General features: G+C 39.4%; 1 protein-coding gene across 12 annotated transcripts in view; it reads right to left on the bottom strand.

Annotated features, from left to right (window-relative positions):
* TENM3 (teneurin transmembrane protein 3) overlaps positions 1-16193 on the bottom strand; it is a 447649-nt gene that overhangs the window by 164025 nt on the left and 267431 nt on the right. For 11 of the 12 annotated variants that reach the window (XM_088020902.1, XM_088020899.1, XM_088020901.1 and 8 more), the window contains one exon: positions 1503-1741. In XM_088020902.1, coding sequence (XP_087877028.1) covers positions 1503-1741 — 239 coding nt within the window. Of the gene's footprint in view, positions 1-1502; positions 1742-16193 lie in introns of those variants that run through there. The other variant, XM_088020906.1, reaches the window with a different exon arrangement.

Genomic DNA, 16193 nt, shown 5'->3' with positions numbered 1-16193 from the left:
ACTGACAGATACACATAATTTATACAACTAACTAGAAGAGATTCTCTTAATGGCTAGGTATTTTCTAGCTGAATACTAGAAATCTGTCTCTGAATACTGATTTTTTTGTTGTGATATTCCTCATTTACCTTGAGTTATGAAAGAGCGTAGCATTGGTTCATGAGTGTGGGATCCTGGCCAAGCGACAACCCTGGTGGTACCTGGTTGGAGCATTTTTACGAGGAGGGAGTTAACTCAGATTGAAAAATGACAGGGAGGTTTCATCTCTGATGGACAGTGGCTCTATGAGATGGTGTATGAGGCACAGTGATGGGGATAATGAGACTGTCTCCAGATTCGGGGGGAAGGAGTGCCCCGATTCATTAGTGATATCTGCCATGGCCAAAGAACTGGAAGTTATAGTATGCAACACGCCCCCGAGTTGCCATCCCTGACTCAATTATCTCTAAAATTCCTTTATGCTTTACAATTCTGTATTTCTCTTAAATGTTGTGATTCAAAATGGTTAGTTCACTTCCCAAAATACATCATTTATAAGGAGTATGGCAGAGAATGACAGAAACGGGTTCATGGCAAAAGCATCATACTATTCTATATACGGCTCCGTAATACTCGTATTTGGTTCTAGAATTTCATGGGCATCACAAATCGCGTTATAAACTTGAGGACACATCACTGGCTATGGCTCTTGTTGGGTAAACCATATCGCTGGTGATGAATCTCAGTGGACACTGTTAGCATTTCGATGTGGTAGGCCTTTTCCACACTCACAAACAGATCAAAATCTGATGTGGTCGTTTCTGGCATTTACAAAAGCCATTTCCAATAGTGCAGATGCTCATACATGTTATTAAACAGTTAAAGAAGAGCACTATTTACAACTTCTATTAGCAGCTCCCATCATTGGGGTTACTATGAAATGAAAACCATGCTCAATACGACATCAGAAGATGAAAAATCCACATATATGAATGAGTATGTAAGCCATTCACTGTTTTATGGATGCACAGTTCTCTGGAGAGTGTTGAGTGCAAGCTGATCTGAGTGCAAGATCATGGTCCTGAGTGATGAGTTTTACACGTAGATAGCTGAGTTAGCTGAAAGGTGTGTAATGTAGTACAAGTGGCAGAGAGTTCCCCATCGAATACGCATCGAAGGGGACACCTGCGTAGTGTCCCTTCCTGCAAGTGCAAGAATGACTATGTGTACATGAGATGTCACAGACTTGTCCATGTTTCAAGAGGGATACGCCGAACACAAGTTCACACTCTAGTCTGTGGCCTAGACCTCATTTTTTTGTGCAAATACAGATTTCCTATTTATCCAAATTTGCCCGAAGATTACTGAAGATGCTCTGTGGATTGATAAGGTATTAACTAATCCCTCCTCCAGAAAATAAACCTGGTAATATGCTTCTTGGCCACATAAATGGATACAACCAAGAAGACAACAATAAAACATCCCGACATACAGACAAAGCAACTGTTAAACTGTGTTCTTACCTATAAAATACGATAGGAGTATTGCCAGGAGCACGGAGACCCCTACTGCGCAGAGGGCAGTACATTTCCAGCTACAGTACTTTGAAGTCTTCTTGAATTTAAAAGCACTTCTTGATAGGGTGTTTCTAGGTAGTGGCCGAGTAGGCGGCGAATAAACAGAGCCAGATGCCATTGTGTATCCTGGGGTTGCAGTGCTGAACAGTGGCGTTGTCCCTGTTCCTGTTTTGAATAGGAAATGCCTGTGGAACAGGAGAATGCAATCAGAAGATACAAATACGCTAATGAGTGGGAGACACACACAGCTATACATTAGCTCTTCCCTCTGTCTTCTCTCTGCCTCTGTCTAGTCACCTCATGTCATTAAAAAAATGGAAATTAAGGGAATATCTTAACCAACTCATAAGGGTACTCTGATGACAGAAACTGACTTGTATATAGAAGTATTGAGGCACACCGATTATTACCGTCCCTTCAAGTAGGTATCTTGAGATGCTAGAAAGTTATTCTAATCATACCATTTCCTGCACAAAACCATTCTGGAACTTCTTCGTATGAACTGCATTAAGAACACGGTCACATTCCACTTAAGACAAATCACATTACTTTAGAGCTACATGTGTATTTACCACTATGTGAGACTATGTACTCGTATAAACAGAAGTATGCATGATCACGCTGATGTTCTGCAGACTGATTTATTTTCTGGAAGTCCACGGAAACATTCTAACCCCAGCCTGCTCTCCCACTAACAAGCACTATCAAACTTGGCCACAGGCAGCTGGTCAGGTCTCGAGGGATGCAAACTAATTTTATTTTTAGCTTGTGTCAAACATAACCAGGGAAGGGGGAGAAAGAGGGAGGAATCACAGAACACTTCTAAAACCAACCTAAATAAATGAAGGGGTCAGTGAAACAGGTTTTAGATCAAATACAGAAACAGTCTCTAACAACTGAGCTGGATGGCTGTGGGGGAAGCTGCCTCTAGAAGTTGTACAGTCTCTTATTTTGAAAATGTGTAAGCAAAAATTAAATGCTCACATGATAAGAGTGCCGTATAAGAAATTCTTCAGGAAAGACAGCTAATTTAAAATTCCTATTAACAATAAAAGTCCCCACATTAAAGAACAACGCACCATGTTTTTCATGGTTTATATTTCACATTGTAGCAGTAAGTTATTGTGTATTCACTTTGTGTCCTAACATGTATTATTATTTTTCCTAGTAACATGCCCAGTGAAGTCACCAGACTGTGTTCTCTCTTACATAGTCAGGAGGTGGTGGGTATTCTGGCATATTCCACTATGGAACAACACAGTTTTTATGAAAGATGACTACAGATGGTACACAGCTGAATATTTTAAATTTTACTACTGATGTACTTATTTTAATGTATTAGAAAATAAGTTGAGGGCGCCTGGGTGGCTCAGATGGTTAAGCGTCTGCCTTCAGCTCAGGTCATGATCCCAGGGTCCTGGGATCGAGTCCCACATCAGGCTCCCTGCTCCTTGGGAGCCTGCTTCTCCCTCTGCTTCTCTCTCTCTCTCTCTCGTCTCTCATGAATAAATAAATAAAATCTTTAAAAAAAAAAAAGAAGTTGAATATATCAAATAACTTAAGGGGTTCAGAGGATAGAACTTGGAAGCTAGACTCTGAGGTTCAAATCCTGACTCACTGCTTTGTAGGTATATGTCCTTGGGCAAGTTACTTCATCTCTTTGTGTTTTGGTTTCTTAATCTGTAAAATGGGGACAGTCAAAGCCTCGACCCTTCAGGGGTTGCTATGAGGCTCAAAGGAGTTAATATTTACTGTAAAGGGGTTGGAACATAGCAAGCACAACAGAAGTGTTGGGTAAATCAAAGAGGAATCAGACTCATGATTCTATGCACATTACTGCTTATGTATTACTATTGCGAGGGCTAATCGGGTACAAAGAATCCATTTCAAGAAAGTTACTAAGTGATTAACAGCTTAGCTGGAGTAGAAATAGGGCAAAAGTCATCAAAGTTTGCCTAACACAGGGGTAGTGGAAAGAATTCTGGAGTAGAAATCAGATCTGAGTTTAAGTTCCTGGTCGATCATTTCTTAGATACATGATCCTACAAAGCCTCAGTTTTGTTGGTTTTCATCTGTAAAATGGAGCTAATGAGTTGCTTATCTCACAGGGTTATAAACCAGTTACTGCATCTAAAAATGTTTTGTCAGGGAGGCCTGGGTGGCTCAGTCGGTTAAGCGTCTGCCTTTGGCCCCGGTCATGATCTCTGGATCCTGAGATCGAGCCCCCATCAGGATCCCTGCTCAGTGGGGAGCCTGCTTCTCCCTCCGCCTGCCACTCCCCCTGCTTGTGCTCGCTCTCTCTCTGTGTCAAATAAATAAATAAATAAATAAATAAATAAATAAATAAATAAATATAAAATAAAATCCCAGAAGAATGCTGTGTCAACCACAAAATTAGAACAGATGCAAATGATCAATTGCTACTTCTATAAATTATACTAGTAACTGTACTGTGAATCCATTTTCCCCCATGGAAGTATTTTATAAGGCAAAGTTTAAAGTTTATAGTCTGAATTAAATGTTATATTGGAAACAGCATTTTTTGATCCTACCATATCCCTATTCAGCACGGTTATTAAGAATGTGGGCTCTGGAACCAGACTATCTGGGTTCAAATCCAGACTTCACCTATAATGAGCTGGATGATGTTTGGTGAATGACTCAAATCTTCTGCGTCTTGGTTTTATCATCTGTAAAATGGGAATACGAGTAGTAGCAACTGTGTAGATATTTTATGAGGATTAAATGGAAGTAACACACATGCCATGTATCTGTTAATGTCTAACACAAGGTAAGGGCTCAACAAGCAGTAGCTATTTGTCTTCCCAAAGTCACGTATTAGAACCTGTATTCCAAAAGACCAAAAAGGATGATTTGAGGACCTTAAATTCCAATTCAAAATGTTACTAGCCTCTGAAACCGATGTTTGCAAAATGAATTCCTAGGTTTACGAACTTGATATTGGCAGTTCTACCCATGGGCAGGGACTCTGGATGAGAAGATGGATTTGTACCAGACCAAGCAGGAACCTGATCATTCAGATGAGCTGCAAGCAACATCTATTTGTAAAGGACCAAATAGTAAGCATTTTAGCTTTTTCTGGCCATGCCCGCTCATGACACCAGCCACAGATAATACATAAATGATTTATGGACACGGAAATTTTAATTTTGTAGAATTCTCCCAAGTCATGAAATATTCTTTTTCTCTCTTTTTTTAATTTTTATTTTTTTCCCAGTCACTTGAAGGTATAAAAACCCTTCCTAGCTCACGGTCACTACAAAAACAACAGGCTGGATTTGACCTGTGAGTGGTAGTTGGTCCTCTGATCTGAATTCTTACCTTTTTTTAGGATTATACATGAAGAGTGAGCAAGATGTTTAGCAGCTCAGAGGAACAGACTATTTCCTGGATGCCGCTGGAGAGGATTTAACAAGGCAGTCTGAAGGATGCATATGCACAGCTCTTGGAGAAGGTGACACCGACTTGGTCACTCTCCATCCTACCCACACCATCACGCTTTCTTTCTTCAAAGCACTTCTTACAATCAGTTCTTGTTTATCGACTTGCGTGGGGGGTAAAAATTGTACAATACTCTTTAAAGTGTGCTTTTCCTCCTGAAATTGCCCCCACCCCCGGCTGTCTTTGCTCTACTTCACTTCTCTCAAGTCCAGTGGCTGCTTCACCACGCTGCCCCCAGGAGAGAGGAGACAAAATGAGAAGCAGAAAGAGCTTGGGTCTCTAGCTGGTTTCCTACAGCCCCGTCTACTGGGGAACAGCCACAATGTTTGGGAGAAATGTGGGGTGAGACGAAAGGGGGTTTCCCTCCAGATGAGGAGGAAATCTATGGGAGGCGAGCTAATAAAACAGAGGCTTCCACAGGGCCCAGGGAGAGACGCCTGCCCTCCACTTCGTAGGCAGCATCTTGGGGAGCTGGCATGACTCCAGGGAAGTATGAGGCGCTCTCTACTACTGCCATGCCACGCATGAGGGTACAGAAATAGCAGAGAGCACTGCCTGACGAAACTATGGACAGAAACAAGACACATTTGAATAGCAACCAGTATGGCGGCCCATGGCCAAAGGCAGATTCCATTTCCTTGCCTTAGAGCCTCTGGAGAAAAGCAGACATAGAGAGGATTTGGGATATAACCAAAATGTGTGAAAGATACAGAATTTAAGAGTTTAAAGGTTTGCCTTAGATTAGAAAAAATTTCTCATTTTATTATCTAGGAGGAGGGAAATGGGGAGAGGGTCGATGAGGGCAGAAGATTCCCCGTGTCTGAGAGACACAGGCCCTGCTCTTGGCTTCCCTGGTGTTGGAGAAGTAGAGACTACAGAGCGTGTCAGCAGAACCTGACAGAAATAGAAACCTGTATCTTAAATATCAGACAGAGGCCTGAGGAGGCATCAGGATCCCAAAGAGCAAACGGATGCATGGAGCATGTAGGTGTTTCAGTCAGAGACAGCCTCCTTGAGACTTCTGTGCCTCAACATCATTTGTAAGAAGCAGCATTACTTCTATGGCTTCAAGAGTAGCTTGGATATAGCAGAGTGCTCACTGGGCCTGAAGAGGCCACGCAGGTAGGAATGAAGGCTGTCTCAGCAATAACATGGCCATCAACAATGAAGGAAGAGACAGCATGAAAACTCAAGTGTTTTGGGGGCGCCTGGGTGGCCCAGTCAGTTAAGCGTCTGCCTTCAACTAAGGTCATGATCCCAGGGTCCTGGGATCCAGTCCCGCACTGGGCTCCCTGCTTGTTGGGAAGCCTGCTTCTCCCTCTCCCTCTGCCTGCCACTTCCCCTGCTTGTGCTCTCTCTCTCTCTCAAATAAATAAATAAAATCTTAAAAAAAAAAAGAAAAAGAAAGCTCGATGTTTTGGGGGAGAAGACTCAAAGATGAGGAGCTTCTTGCTATGCCCATAGCATCGTGTAAGATGGGAGGGACGGGGAGAGACCAAAGTCATCTGCGTAAAGTTTCTAGGCATGAGAGCTTTAAATAACATTTAGACAGAAATATACTTAAAAAACTGTTTATCTTTCATACTAAGGTGATGAATAAGAATGATATGTCCACAGCACTAATCTATTGTTGGTCTTTTCCCATTAGGATGTGAGCTCCATGAAATCTTACTCACCTCTGTATTTTCAGAACTTAGAAAGTTCTGGGCACATAGTAGTTGCTCAATAAGTAATGCAAAACCACCAAAATGGTGAGTACTGTGCTGATGGGGAAAGTGAGTCTTAGAGAAATCAAGAACCTTGGCTAAAGACCTATAGCCAATAAATTAATCATAAAATAAAAGTTGAAAATTACAGGGACCCAAATAAAAACCATCCCTGGAAAATGTGTCATAGCTTTATTCAAAGCAGTCTGAGTCATTTCAAATAGGAAATGGGATTTGAGCCTGCAGCTATGTAACCCTAAAGATTCTGATCACAGCCCCGACACTGAAACACGCATCTACCATGTGCAAAACTATGAGCTAGACACCTGTCAACCTCAAATCAGGCGTCTCGCTTTCAAATTCCAAAAGTTTCCAACATGATGTCCTTCTGCTTTGGTAACCCTGGCAAAGAACTCTTTCACAAGCTAGGCTTTGAATTGCTGTGAAGTTAATATTTTTTCTTACACCAAAATGCAACTTTGAGATATTGTTGAAAACAAAGATGTAATATTCAAAAATACACTATTCATCAATATTAGTGGAACTGGAAAATAACTCTATACTTTGAAAGAGTTTCTAACTTCATATATACATTTAATTTTGTTGCTGCAAGAGAAGATAGAATTTAATTGTAGTTTTTTGGTCACTGACTTTAAAACTCAGAAGTACACCTCTCTTTCCTCTGTCCAAACGACTATCCATATCAAATTAATGCCCTGGAGACACTATCTATTATATCTTAAAATCACTGGTCTTTGGGGTGCCTGGGTGGCTCAGTCGGTTAAGCGTCTGACTGTTGATTTTGGTTCAGGTCATGATCTCAGGGTTGTGAGATCGCGTCCTGTGTCAGGCTCTGCGCTGGGTGCGAAGCCTGCTTAAGATTCTCTCTCTCCTCTCCCTGTGCCCCTCCCCCAACCTACTTGCACTCCCTCTCTCTCTCTCAAAAGATCAAATCACCAAATCAAATCAAATCAAACCACTGGTCTTCAGTAATTTTACATGGCTTTCTAGTATGTAAGCAGAGAAATAAGTTGCAAAGATGGCTTAAATGATGTATTTTGAAACTGTTTACAGACAAATGGTATCATCTGTGTGAGGGTGATTCCTTTAGGTAAAATGAGGCCTCCAAGCAGGTATGTTAAAACACACAAGCAATAACTTCTTGGACACTAAGTGGACAAGCAGAAAAGGTCTTTGTCAACCTATTTTGTATAGAGTGGGACATGTTTCAGATTTGGTAAAAATCTGATTTTGAGGTTCAGATAAGACGACCTCTTTCCAAGGCCAAAAATGGCTTTTCCATTGCAACACAGAAAATGTAAAACGCTGACAAGAGTATGTTGGGACTAATGTACATCTTGGAGCCCAGAACTTCTTTGTCCAACACAACGCTTAGCGTATGTGTAGACTCCACCACGATCAAAAAGAGAAACAGCCCAGTGGGCACTGAAATTCAGCCACGTGAAGAGTAGCCCATGAGTTTTCTTACGAGAGAATTTTTCTGTCATCGAATTCTCCATCAGGCACGTCCTTCTGTGTGTCATTCTAGCCTCTCCTGAGCCTGTGACTCTCTGCCAGGTCATCCAGCCTCGGGAATATGCTTCTCATGTATAAAAAAAATTCTGCAAAAATTACCATCAAAAACATACGGTTTTGACCTGGCATCCCCATGAGGTTTGCAGAAGAAAGGGAGGAATTTTCTTTACTTCTCAGCCCGTGTTTGGGAATGTGAAAAGTGAATCCTGTGAGAATATTCCCCATTGTATTCGGCAATAAAGCAGCTGCTTCTTTTTTAACACAGAGCACACGGGCGCAGGCTGATTCTGTTCTGATGTTTCTAATGATGCCCTGCGTGACGCCTACCTCCACTCCCTCAGCTCTCCGAGCCACCGTTTCCACTCTGGTGATGAACTAGACAGGCACACTTGGAGAGAGACTATCAGAGACTGAGATGAGGAAAATCAATTTCAAAGCCCCAAAGACAGCTGGTGCAGAAGGTCACTGAACACTAACCATTGCTTTGTGGCTTTGGAATCTTGAGGGGGGATTCTATTTAACAACAACAACAAGCAGACAGGAGCCGGCGAACGGCACGCACCGCATGATTCGTGGTGTAGCCGCTCCAACAGCAATGGAAACAATTACTCTGGATTAAGCACAATTAATAACTTATCGTTTTTCTTCTGAAGCTGAAAGAGCTGTTTCTTTGTTGACCGGCCTTCGGGACCGACCTTTTCATTTCAGCTTCCGCCTTCTGTCCTAGCTTATATTTCCCACCGATCCTGTGATGTATCTTTCTACGGGTCATGTCACAAATTTAAAATTCGTAGGGACAAGGACTAAATCCCGTCTTTCCTGCTGTCCCCATTCAGGCCTTTGGGTCACTAGTAACTCTATCCTGTGGGTCTCTATGAGGGACTCAGGGGCAAATTTCAATTACTCTTCTAGCCTGCCTGCCCTGGGCAGTCCCCTACCTACCCCCCAGCCCAGTATCTACCCTGCCAGAGAACCCTACATTCTTTCCTTTATGGCCGCCTGCCTTCCTGCCTTCCTTCCCTTCCCTCTCTCCTTCCTTCTTCCTTCCTTCCCTCCCTCTTTCCTTCCTTTCCTTTTCCCTTCCTGTCTGTCTGTCTTTTTTGTGGGGTTGAGAACTTCTTCTGAGTTCTTACACTTCAACGTCCTCTTTTGAACCTATTTGGCAGAGACAAAGGAGAGGCAAAAGTAACATTTTCATTTCACATTTTCTACTCTCAAATGAAACCTCATGTTTTAAATACCAGATCTGCACAGTATGCGGAACTACTTCTATACAGCCAGTCATAATGCCTACCTACTCTTATCTCAGGCCGCTTACAACTGCTTCTTGTCATTTGTTTTGCTTTTTTCCCTCCATCTCTTAGCAGGTATGCTTTGTTCCTTAGAAACTCTTCACTTTTGATTGGTTTTGTCATTCAAAATAATGAACTACAAAACTATCATAAAATTTTTAATGGCGAAGTAATCAGATCTTTAAAGTAAATTTAAGTGTCCTTTTGTATATTATATTATATTATAATATCACCATATCAGTGCTCATTTGAAAAGATCGTGACATCAAGTACAAAATTAAATAAGTTATAATAAAATTGTGAGCTTACAAGAGTCGCTAGGAAACAATCAGTTTCATACTAGTCTTTTGTTCAGGAGGTTAATATAATCATGTTATTCCTCTAATATCAAGAGCACAGTTTCATAAGTTGCAAATTACAGGGACCGAAATGAAAAGCATCCTTGGAAAACACACAGCATTACTCAAAGTGGTTTGAGTCATTTCCTCAATGGGACATTAAGAGAGAAAATAAGAGTCAAAAAGAAAGTGTGCAACCACCGAATGAAATTTTAATTAATCACCTTCAGAACTGGCTGTCTTCATACAAAAGAGGTTTCTTTTCTTCAGTATTTTATACAGTGTTAAAAACCTTTTTAGAGATTAGCAAACAGAGCAAATGACTAAAAAGAGTGTCACAGCGTTTAGTGCGGTCCCTATGGCAAGTTGAAACCTTTACTAGTGACATACAAATACCTGGAATATTATTTCTTTTGTATATAATCTATTATGTCTTATGGGGAGAAAGACACTACGGCCCAGGAGGTGTGAATGCTTTCTTGCTCTCCTTACAATCTTGGTTGAACAAAGAGAGTAATCTACTTCAAACTTAATGTGAACTGCTTAAATAAAACGTCTTGATGTCCTGCTTTCTCCTTATGTTTCTGGGCAAATTAATAAAACTTTTACCTGGAATACAGATTGCTTACTTCAAATTAGGTGCTCTCATTTCAAAGACAGTGTGTCAATGAGAAGAAAGATTGACTATATTTGGTCACAATTACAACCTTTTCAGAATCCAACGCTCTTACTTCTGAGAAACAAACTGAGGCGTCTAGAGGGGAGGCGGTGGGGGGATGGGTTAGCCTGGTGATGGGTATTAAAGAGGGCACGTACTGCATGGAGCACTGGGTGTTATGCACCAACAATGAATCATGGAACACTACATCAAAAACTAATGATGGTATCTATGGTGATTAACATAACATAATAAAATAAAATTAAACAAAACAAAACAAATGATGTGATTATATTTTTCCTCATTACAAACCATGGAATAGTTTTCCTTAGAGTAATGATAAACAGAAATTTTGCTTTGTAATTATTAATACAGGGACTCTGGTGTAACCAATGGAAAGTGGCGATGTTCTTAAATTCCTCATTAAAAAATAAAATGCGTTTAACTGCTTAAAAAAAAAAAAAGGAGCTGAGGGAATTTTAAGATATAGGTTCCTTTTCCTGCAGGCAAAACAACTTTCTGGATTTAAGAGGCTTATTAAAAGTCTCACAAGATTTCCTCAACATCAAACAACTCTTCCAGAATGATATTTTCAGATCTAAAGCAAATGAATCTCACACTTATGGATTAAATTTACCTGGAAATATATGAAGGCTAAAATTAACTACCAAGTTCAAAATAGTTTTAGTCACTTGACGATGCCAAAACAATGGGCGGATTGCCTAGAATTCATTTTAAGATAAAATACTTTGCAAGAACTGTCAAAACATATAAAATTTAATTATTGTGTGTTATCCTCCTTCCATATTGCTCATTACCACTTACTTAATGGCTTGTAGTCTATAATTGAGAATATATTGATTAAATTGTTGAAACAGCCTCCAGTATTTGTCAGTATATATTTGAAAGACATGATATACCTGAACGATGATACTAACTTACTATCCAAACACTGTGAAAACTTACCAATAACCTGCGGTTCATTATCACAGTCTTCCGAATTTTCACTACCAGATCCTGAATTTTAAGTTCCAAAGCCAACTGGATAATCTGTTAAATGTATATTTAGTATTGTATTTATAACTAATTAAAAGACTGAAAAAGCAGTTTACTTTTTTTAGTGATGTACGTTAGATAATAACACAGCGAAATAAAAAAAATTAATGCAGCGAAATACAAAATTTGTGGCAGCTCTTAAACAAGAAAACTAAAGAAAGCAAAAGCCTATATAGAAAATTACCTGTTCTTATTCAAGGCTGGGTTCCTGCTTGTTTTTCTTTACCTTTTAGCAACTGATTCTCGATAGGTATCCTAAGACGTCTAGTACAATTACTTATTGTGTCTCGATACCTAGCTATTTGGAAAGAAATCTCCATCAGTTGAGGATGCTGGCCCTCGGAAGCTCTGTGAGATTCCTGAACGAAGAGACTGCAGAGGCTGCTGTGAATTTTCAGGGAGAAGTCCACCCACACTGGCAGCTGAGGAAGGCTGTACAAGGTGTTCTGCAGTCTCCAATCTTTCACAAGAAAACATTTTAACCAGACTGATTATGGAATCATAGGTTTTGGTAAGGCCTGGCAAACTTAGTGGCCACTGATATGAACAAGATCTACTTAGAGACCATGCCATCCATTAAAGCTGTGGTCCTCAAACTTTAGCTCACATCACAGTCCCTTGGAGGGCTTGTTAAACCAGAAGGTCTTAGGGGAACCCCACAGCTTTACTGCCAGTCCAGAGACCACATTTTGAGAACTGCTACAGTAACGTATTGGAGTATTGGTTCTTTAGCTTTAGTTTCACTCAAGACTCTCATCAAGATTCTATAACAAATCAGAAAACCGTTCAAAAGATTCCTGCTTAGAAAGTTTGTTTTTTTTTTTTAAAGATTTATTTATTTATTTATTTATTTGAGAGAGAGAGAGAGAGAGAGAAACAGCATGAGAGGGGAGAAGGTCAGAGGGAGAAGCAGGCTCCCCGCTGAGCCGGGAGCCCAATGCGGGACTCGATCCCGGGACTCCGGGATCATGACCTGAGCCGAAGGCAGTCGCTTAACCAACTGAGCCACCCAGGCGCCCCCCTGCTTAGAAAGTTAACGGATGGTAGCTCACCTCAAGCTGTCAACTTAGAACGAATGGAATTTTTACAATACGAGGGCTCAATCCATCTGACCCCAGGATCAAACGGCTTCAACATTTTTCATCGTTCTACATCATCTCACTCTTAATTTTTTACTTCCAACCTTCCTCTTTGTGGTACTTCCCTTTCAAATTCGTCTGTTTGTTAAGAAATCAGGCCCTTCATGCCTTCTCAGCCCGTTGCTACTTTTAAGCATCTAGCATGTTTACTGGACTTTATCTCTAAATGAAATACCAGTATCTGTTCTTTCTTGGTTCTTCTGTGTTTCCTACACTACCTATATTTCCGTGTGTCTCTCAGACATTCACCAAAACACTATCTTATTCCACAAGTCCCTTCTTGAGGGGGTTCTCTTTCTGTCTCTCTTCGACTTAGTAGTTGGGATTTGTGAGCCATGTAGAAGTCTAGCTGATAGTTCACCATGGGTATTTACAACTTCCCAAAAGGTTCCTACTCTCTTCATACAGAAAATGCTATTTCTCTACCCTTAACCTTTCTGGCTGGAATCGTTTTTATACATTCTTTTTTCCTCTATAATCTTGGCTTCGATTTACAACCTATATTAAAATTTATAGGGGAAAAAAAAAGCTACTTCTCATCTTTCTCTCTATCTGTTAGCAGAGACTTCTGGAAAGCTCAGTTATAAATATTTTTAAGGCACCATGCACACACACACACAAACACACGCACCCCCCCCCCACACACAAATATATCCTCTTAACCCCTTTACACATCTGCTCTATTGAGGAGAAGGGAAAGAAATAAAAGTATTTCCTGCATAAATGCCTTCTCCTCTAGTTTTCTCCTTCTTTGAAGCTCCTGAGGACCAGGAGTGACAATCAAGGCGGTGTTCTTAGTACGGGCCACCGGGGAGGCACCCCCAACACTCTGACCAAGGTTGTAACCCTGACAGCTTCAGATCTACCAGACAACAGGATGAAAAAAAAAATCCTCTTACTAAGGCTCAGAGGGAGCGGAATTCCAGCATATTTGAAAACAAAACAAAACAAAACCCATCCTGAACCCTCATTACTACAGTTAAAGACAGTTTCTTCTCTCAGTCTTTTGATACTATTTTCAAACATGCTTTCAAGGGTGGGAGCAGGAGACTTAGAGGACTAGGTTTTAATTCACTTCAATAACCACTGTGGTAGCAATAGTACTCGACAAAAGCTATAACTAAAAATAAAAACTTGCAAAATGGGATCTCAAAACTGAAAAGGCTTGCGTCAAGGATTGACATAAAGGGAAACAGTTAGGAAATAATAAAATTTACCTAGATTGAGCCTGAATAACAGACTGAACTTCTAGTTTTTCTTTTTTCTTTTGATAATTTAATCTCTGATAATTTTGAAATAGGGTGAGTCCAAGCATAGGTGTATGTGTGCGTGTGTGTATGTGTGTGTAAATTTACTAAGAACCGGCCAGGGCTGGTTCAAAATGGATTAATTGTTTTGCCTCTAATATAAAGGTACTATTACTATAAACTTAATTGAAAATGTTTTATAGTAAGTGATATACCATGCATCCCTGAATTGTAAAAAGAAAATGTTTTTTAAAGTCCTACTAATTAAAATGCTTCTTCTTTTATTGCCTCTGAATTAATTACGGTATGCATTTTAAAGAAAAATATTTTAAATAAGAAAATTAAAGACCCCCAAGTGAGTAATCAACATTAGAATATAAATTATATATTTTGATGTGAAAACAAAAGAACAAATATGTAATGATTCTAGCTGTGACACAGTGAGTTAGTGAGACTGATAAACTACTTCTTCACGCTGATAGCATGTTGTGGTCTCCAATCTATTACACTTTTGAATTGATGTGCTATTATCTTTGGACAACTTTCACACCAGGAGGTGATCCCAGCAAGAAGAATGTCTTAAATGAAAAGCTTATAAACAATATACATTTCACTGCTGTTACCTGAATTAGTATGAGCTATTAGTGGTTGTACAAAAAAGTGCTTTGAGACAAACCTGTTTTTAATATTTTACCAAAAAATTCTGCAATATGAATGTATGAATAATTATATATTTTAGCAATTGTCACTGTATCAATCTGTAATTATACTGAATACACAAACACGTTCCTGGTAAGTATAGCATTGATCTCTGAAAACTGGGAAGACAAATTCTAGAGTATTAACGTGATTTGTGGGAAATGCATTTTAGTGAATTCATATTTATTTTTCAGTATTAAGTGAGAAACCTATATAAAACTTACGTATAACCACAGCTGTATAAAAATATATAGGGTTGTAACAGGAAGCAAAATATTTTTATTATGACTATTTAAACACAGACACATCTATAATCAAGCACAAAATCGTGTCACAGAGTTTGGGAGGATTAGGAACTGAACAACAGGTTAAATATGCAGATTTTTTTCTTTTTTTTCCATTTTTACCATTATCAAGAAGGCTAAGATAGCTTAACAGTCTTTGTTTCAAATTTTAGTTATTATAATGGTGTGGCCATAGCATCAAATGCACAAATCTATATTAGATCTTTTCCTGCATGTTTTAAGATTATCAATTACACCTACTGTTGGCAATTACATACCAAATATATTAAAATTAACATAGGAACGAAAAAGAAGGTCTTAAAATTCCAATGTGCTATTTGAGCAAGATTTTAATTAATTTAATTTAATTTAATTTAATTTAATTAACTCATTCATTTATTGATGGCCATCTATGCTTAAAACTGTTCAGAGTTTCTAGAGAAGTTTGAGAAGGAAGTATGATCTAGATAAAAAGAAGAATTTCAAGGGTAGGTGTAAGTTCATAAAAGAATTTCAGGGTTGTAAGAGATGCTGAAGGTGTGTATCTTAGTCAGTCATATATGTGCTAGTGAACCGTAAGTATTTAACAAAACAAAACATAAAACAACCAGTCCAAAGAGAGGAAGGCGTTTTAAATAAACCCTAGTGAGCACCTATTTACTACGTGCAAGGAAACTATTATCTAATCTTAAACTTCACAAAACCTCCACTGTGTGTGTGTGTATGTAATAAAATTTACTTTTTTAAGATGAGGAAATGGAGCCTTAATTTCTTAAAGTTTATACAGAGGCAAAGCCAGGTCTTTTTGGCCCTAAAATTACTGTTCATAACGAGTTACATAATACAGTAGTAGTTTCCATACGAGGTATGTATCTTAGCTCGTGTATAAAACACACTTCAGTTTGTGCTTATCTCCGGTCTGTAGAGAATAAGCAAGATACTCAGCTTTAATAATATGTCATACAGGGACGATAGTAGAGGCTGTTTTCGGTCCTTTTGTGGGAAAGGCACTGATGTCTATGAGCTCCCTGAGAGAAGGAAGAACTCAGCAAGTTGAGGAGTCAACAGCTCTCACCTTTTAACTTCCGCGGCTTGTGTGTGATTAATCAAATACAAGACTCAATACATCCCAATACTTTGGGATGAGCTGTGTGGTGATTCTGAAAATCTTTTTTTTTTCTTCCCATTTTTATTATGTTAATCACCATACATTACATCAT

This window comes from Eumetopias jubatus, unplaced genomic scaffold (assembly GCF_037043125.1).
Source record: "Eumetopias jubatus isolate StellerSeaLion01/CBP00866 unplaced genomic scaffold, mEumJub1_p1.0 scaffold_2, whole genome shotgun sequence".
Taxonomy (NCBI): Eukaryota; Metazoa; Chordata; class Mammalia; order Carnivora; family Otariidae; genus Eumetopias; species Eumetopias jubatus.
The sequence above is the reverse complement of the archived record's forward strand: the minus strand, read 5'-3'. Positions and strand labels throughout refer to the sequence as shown.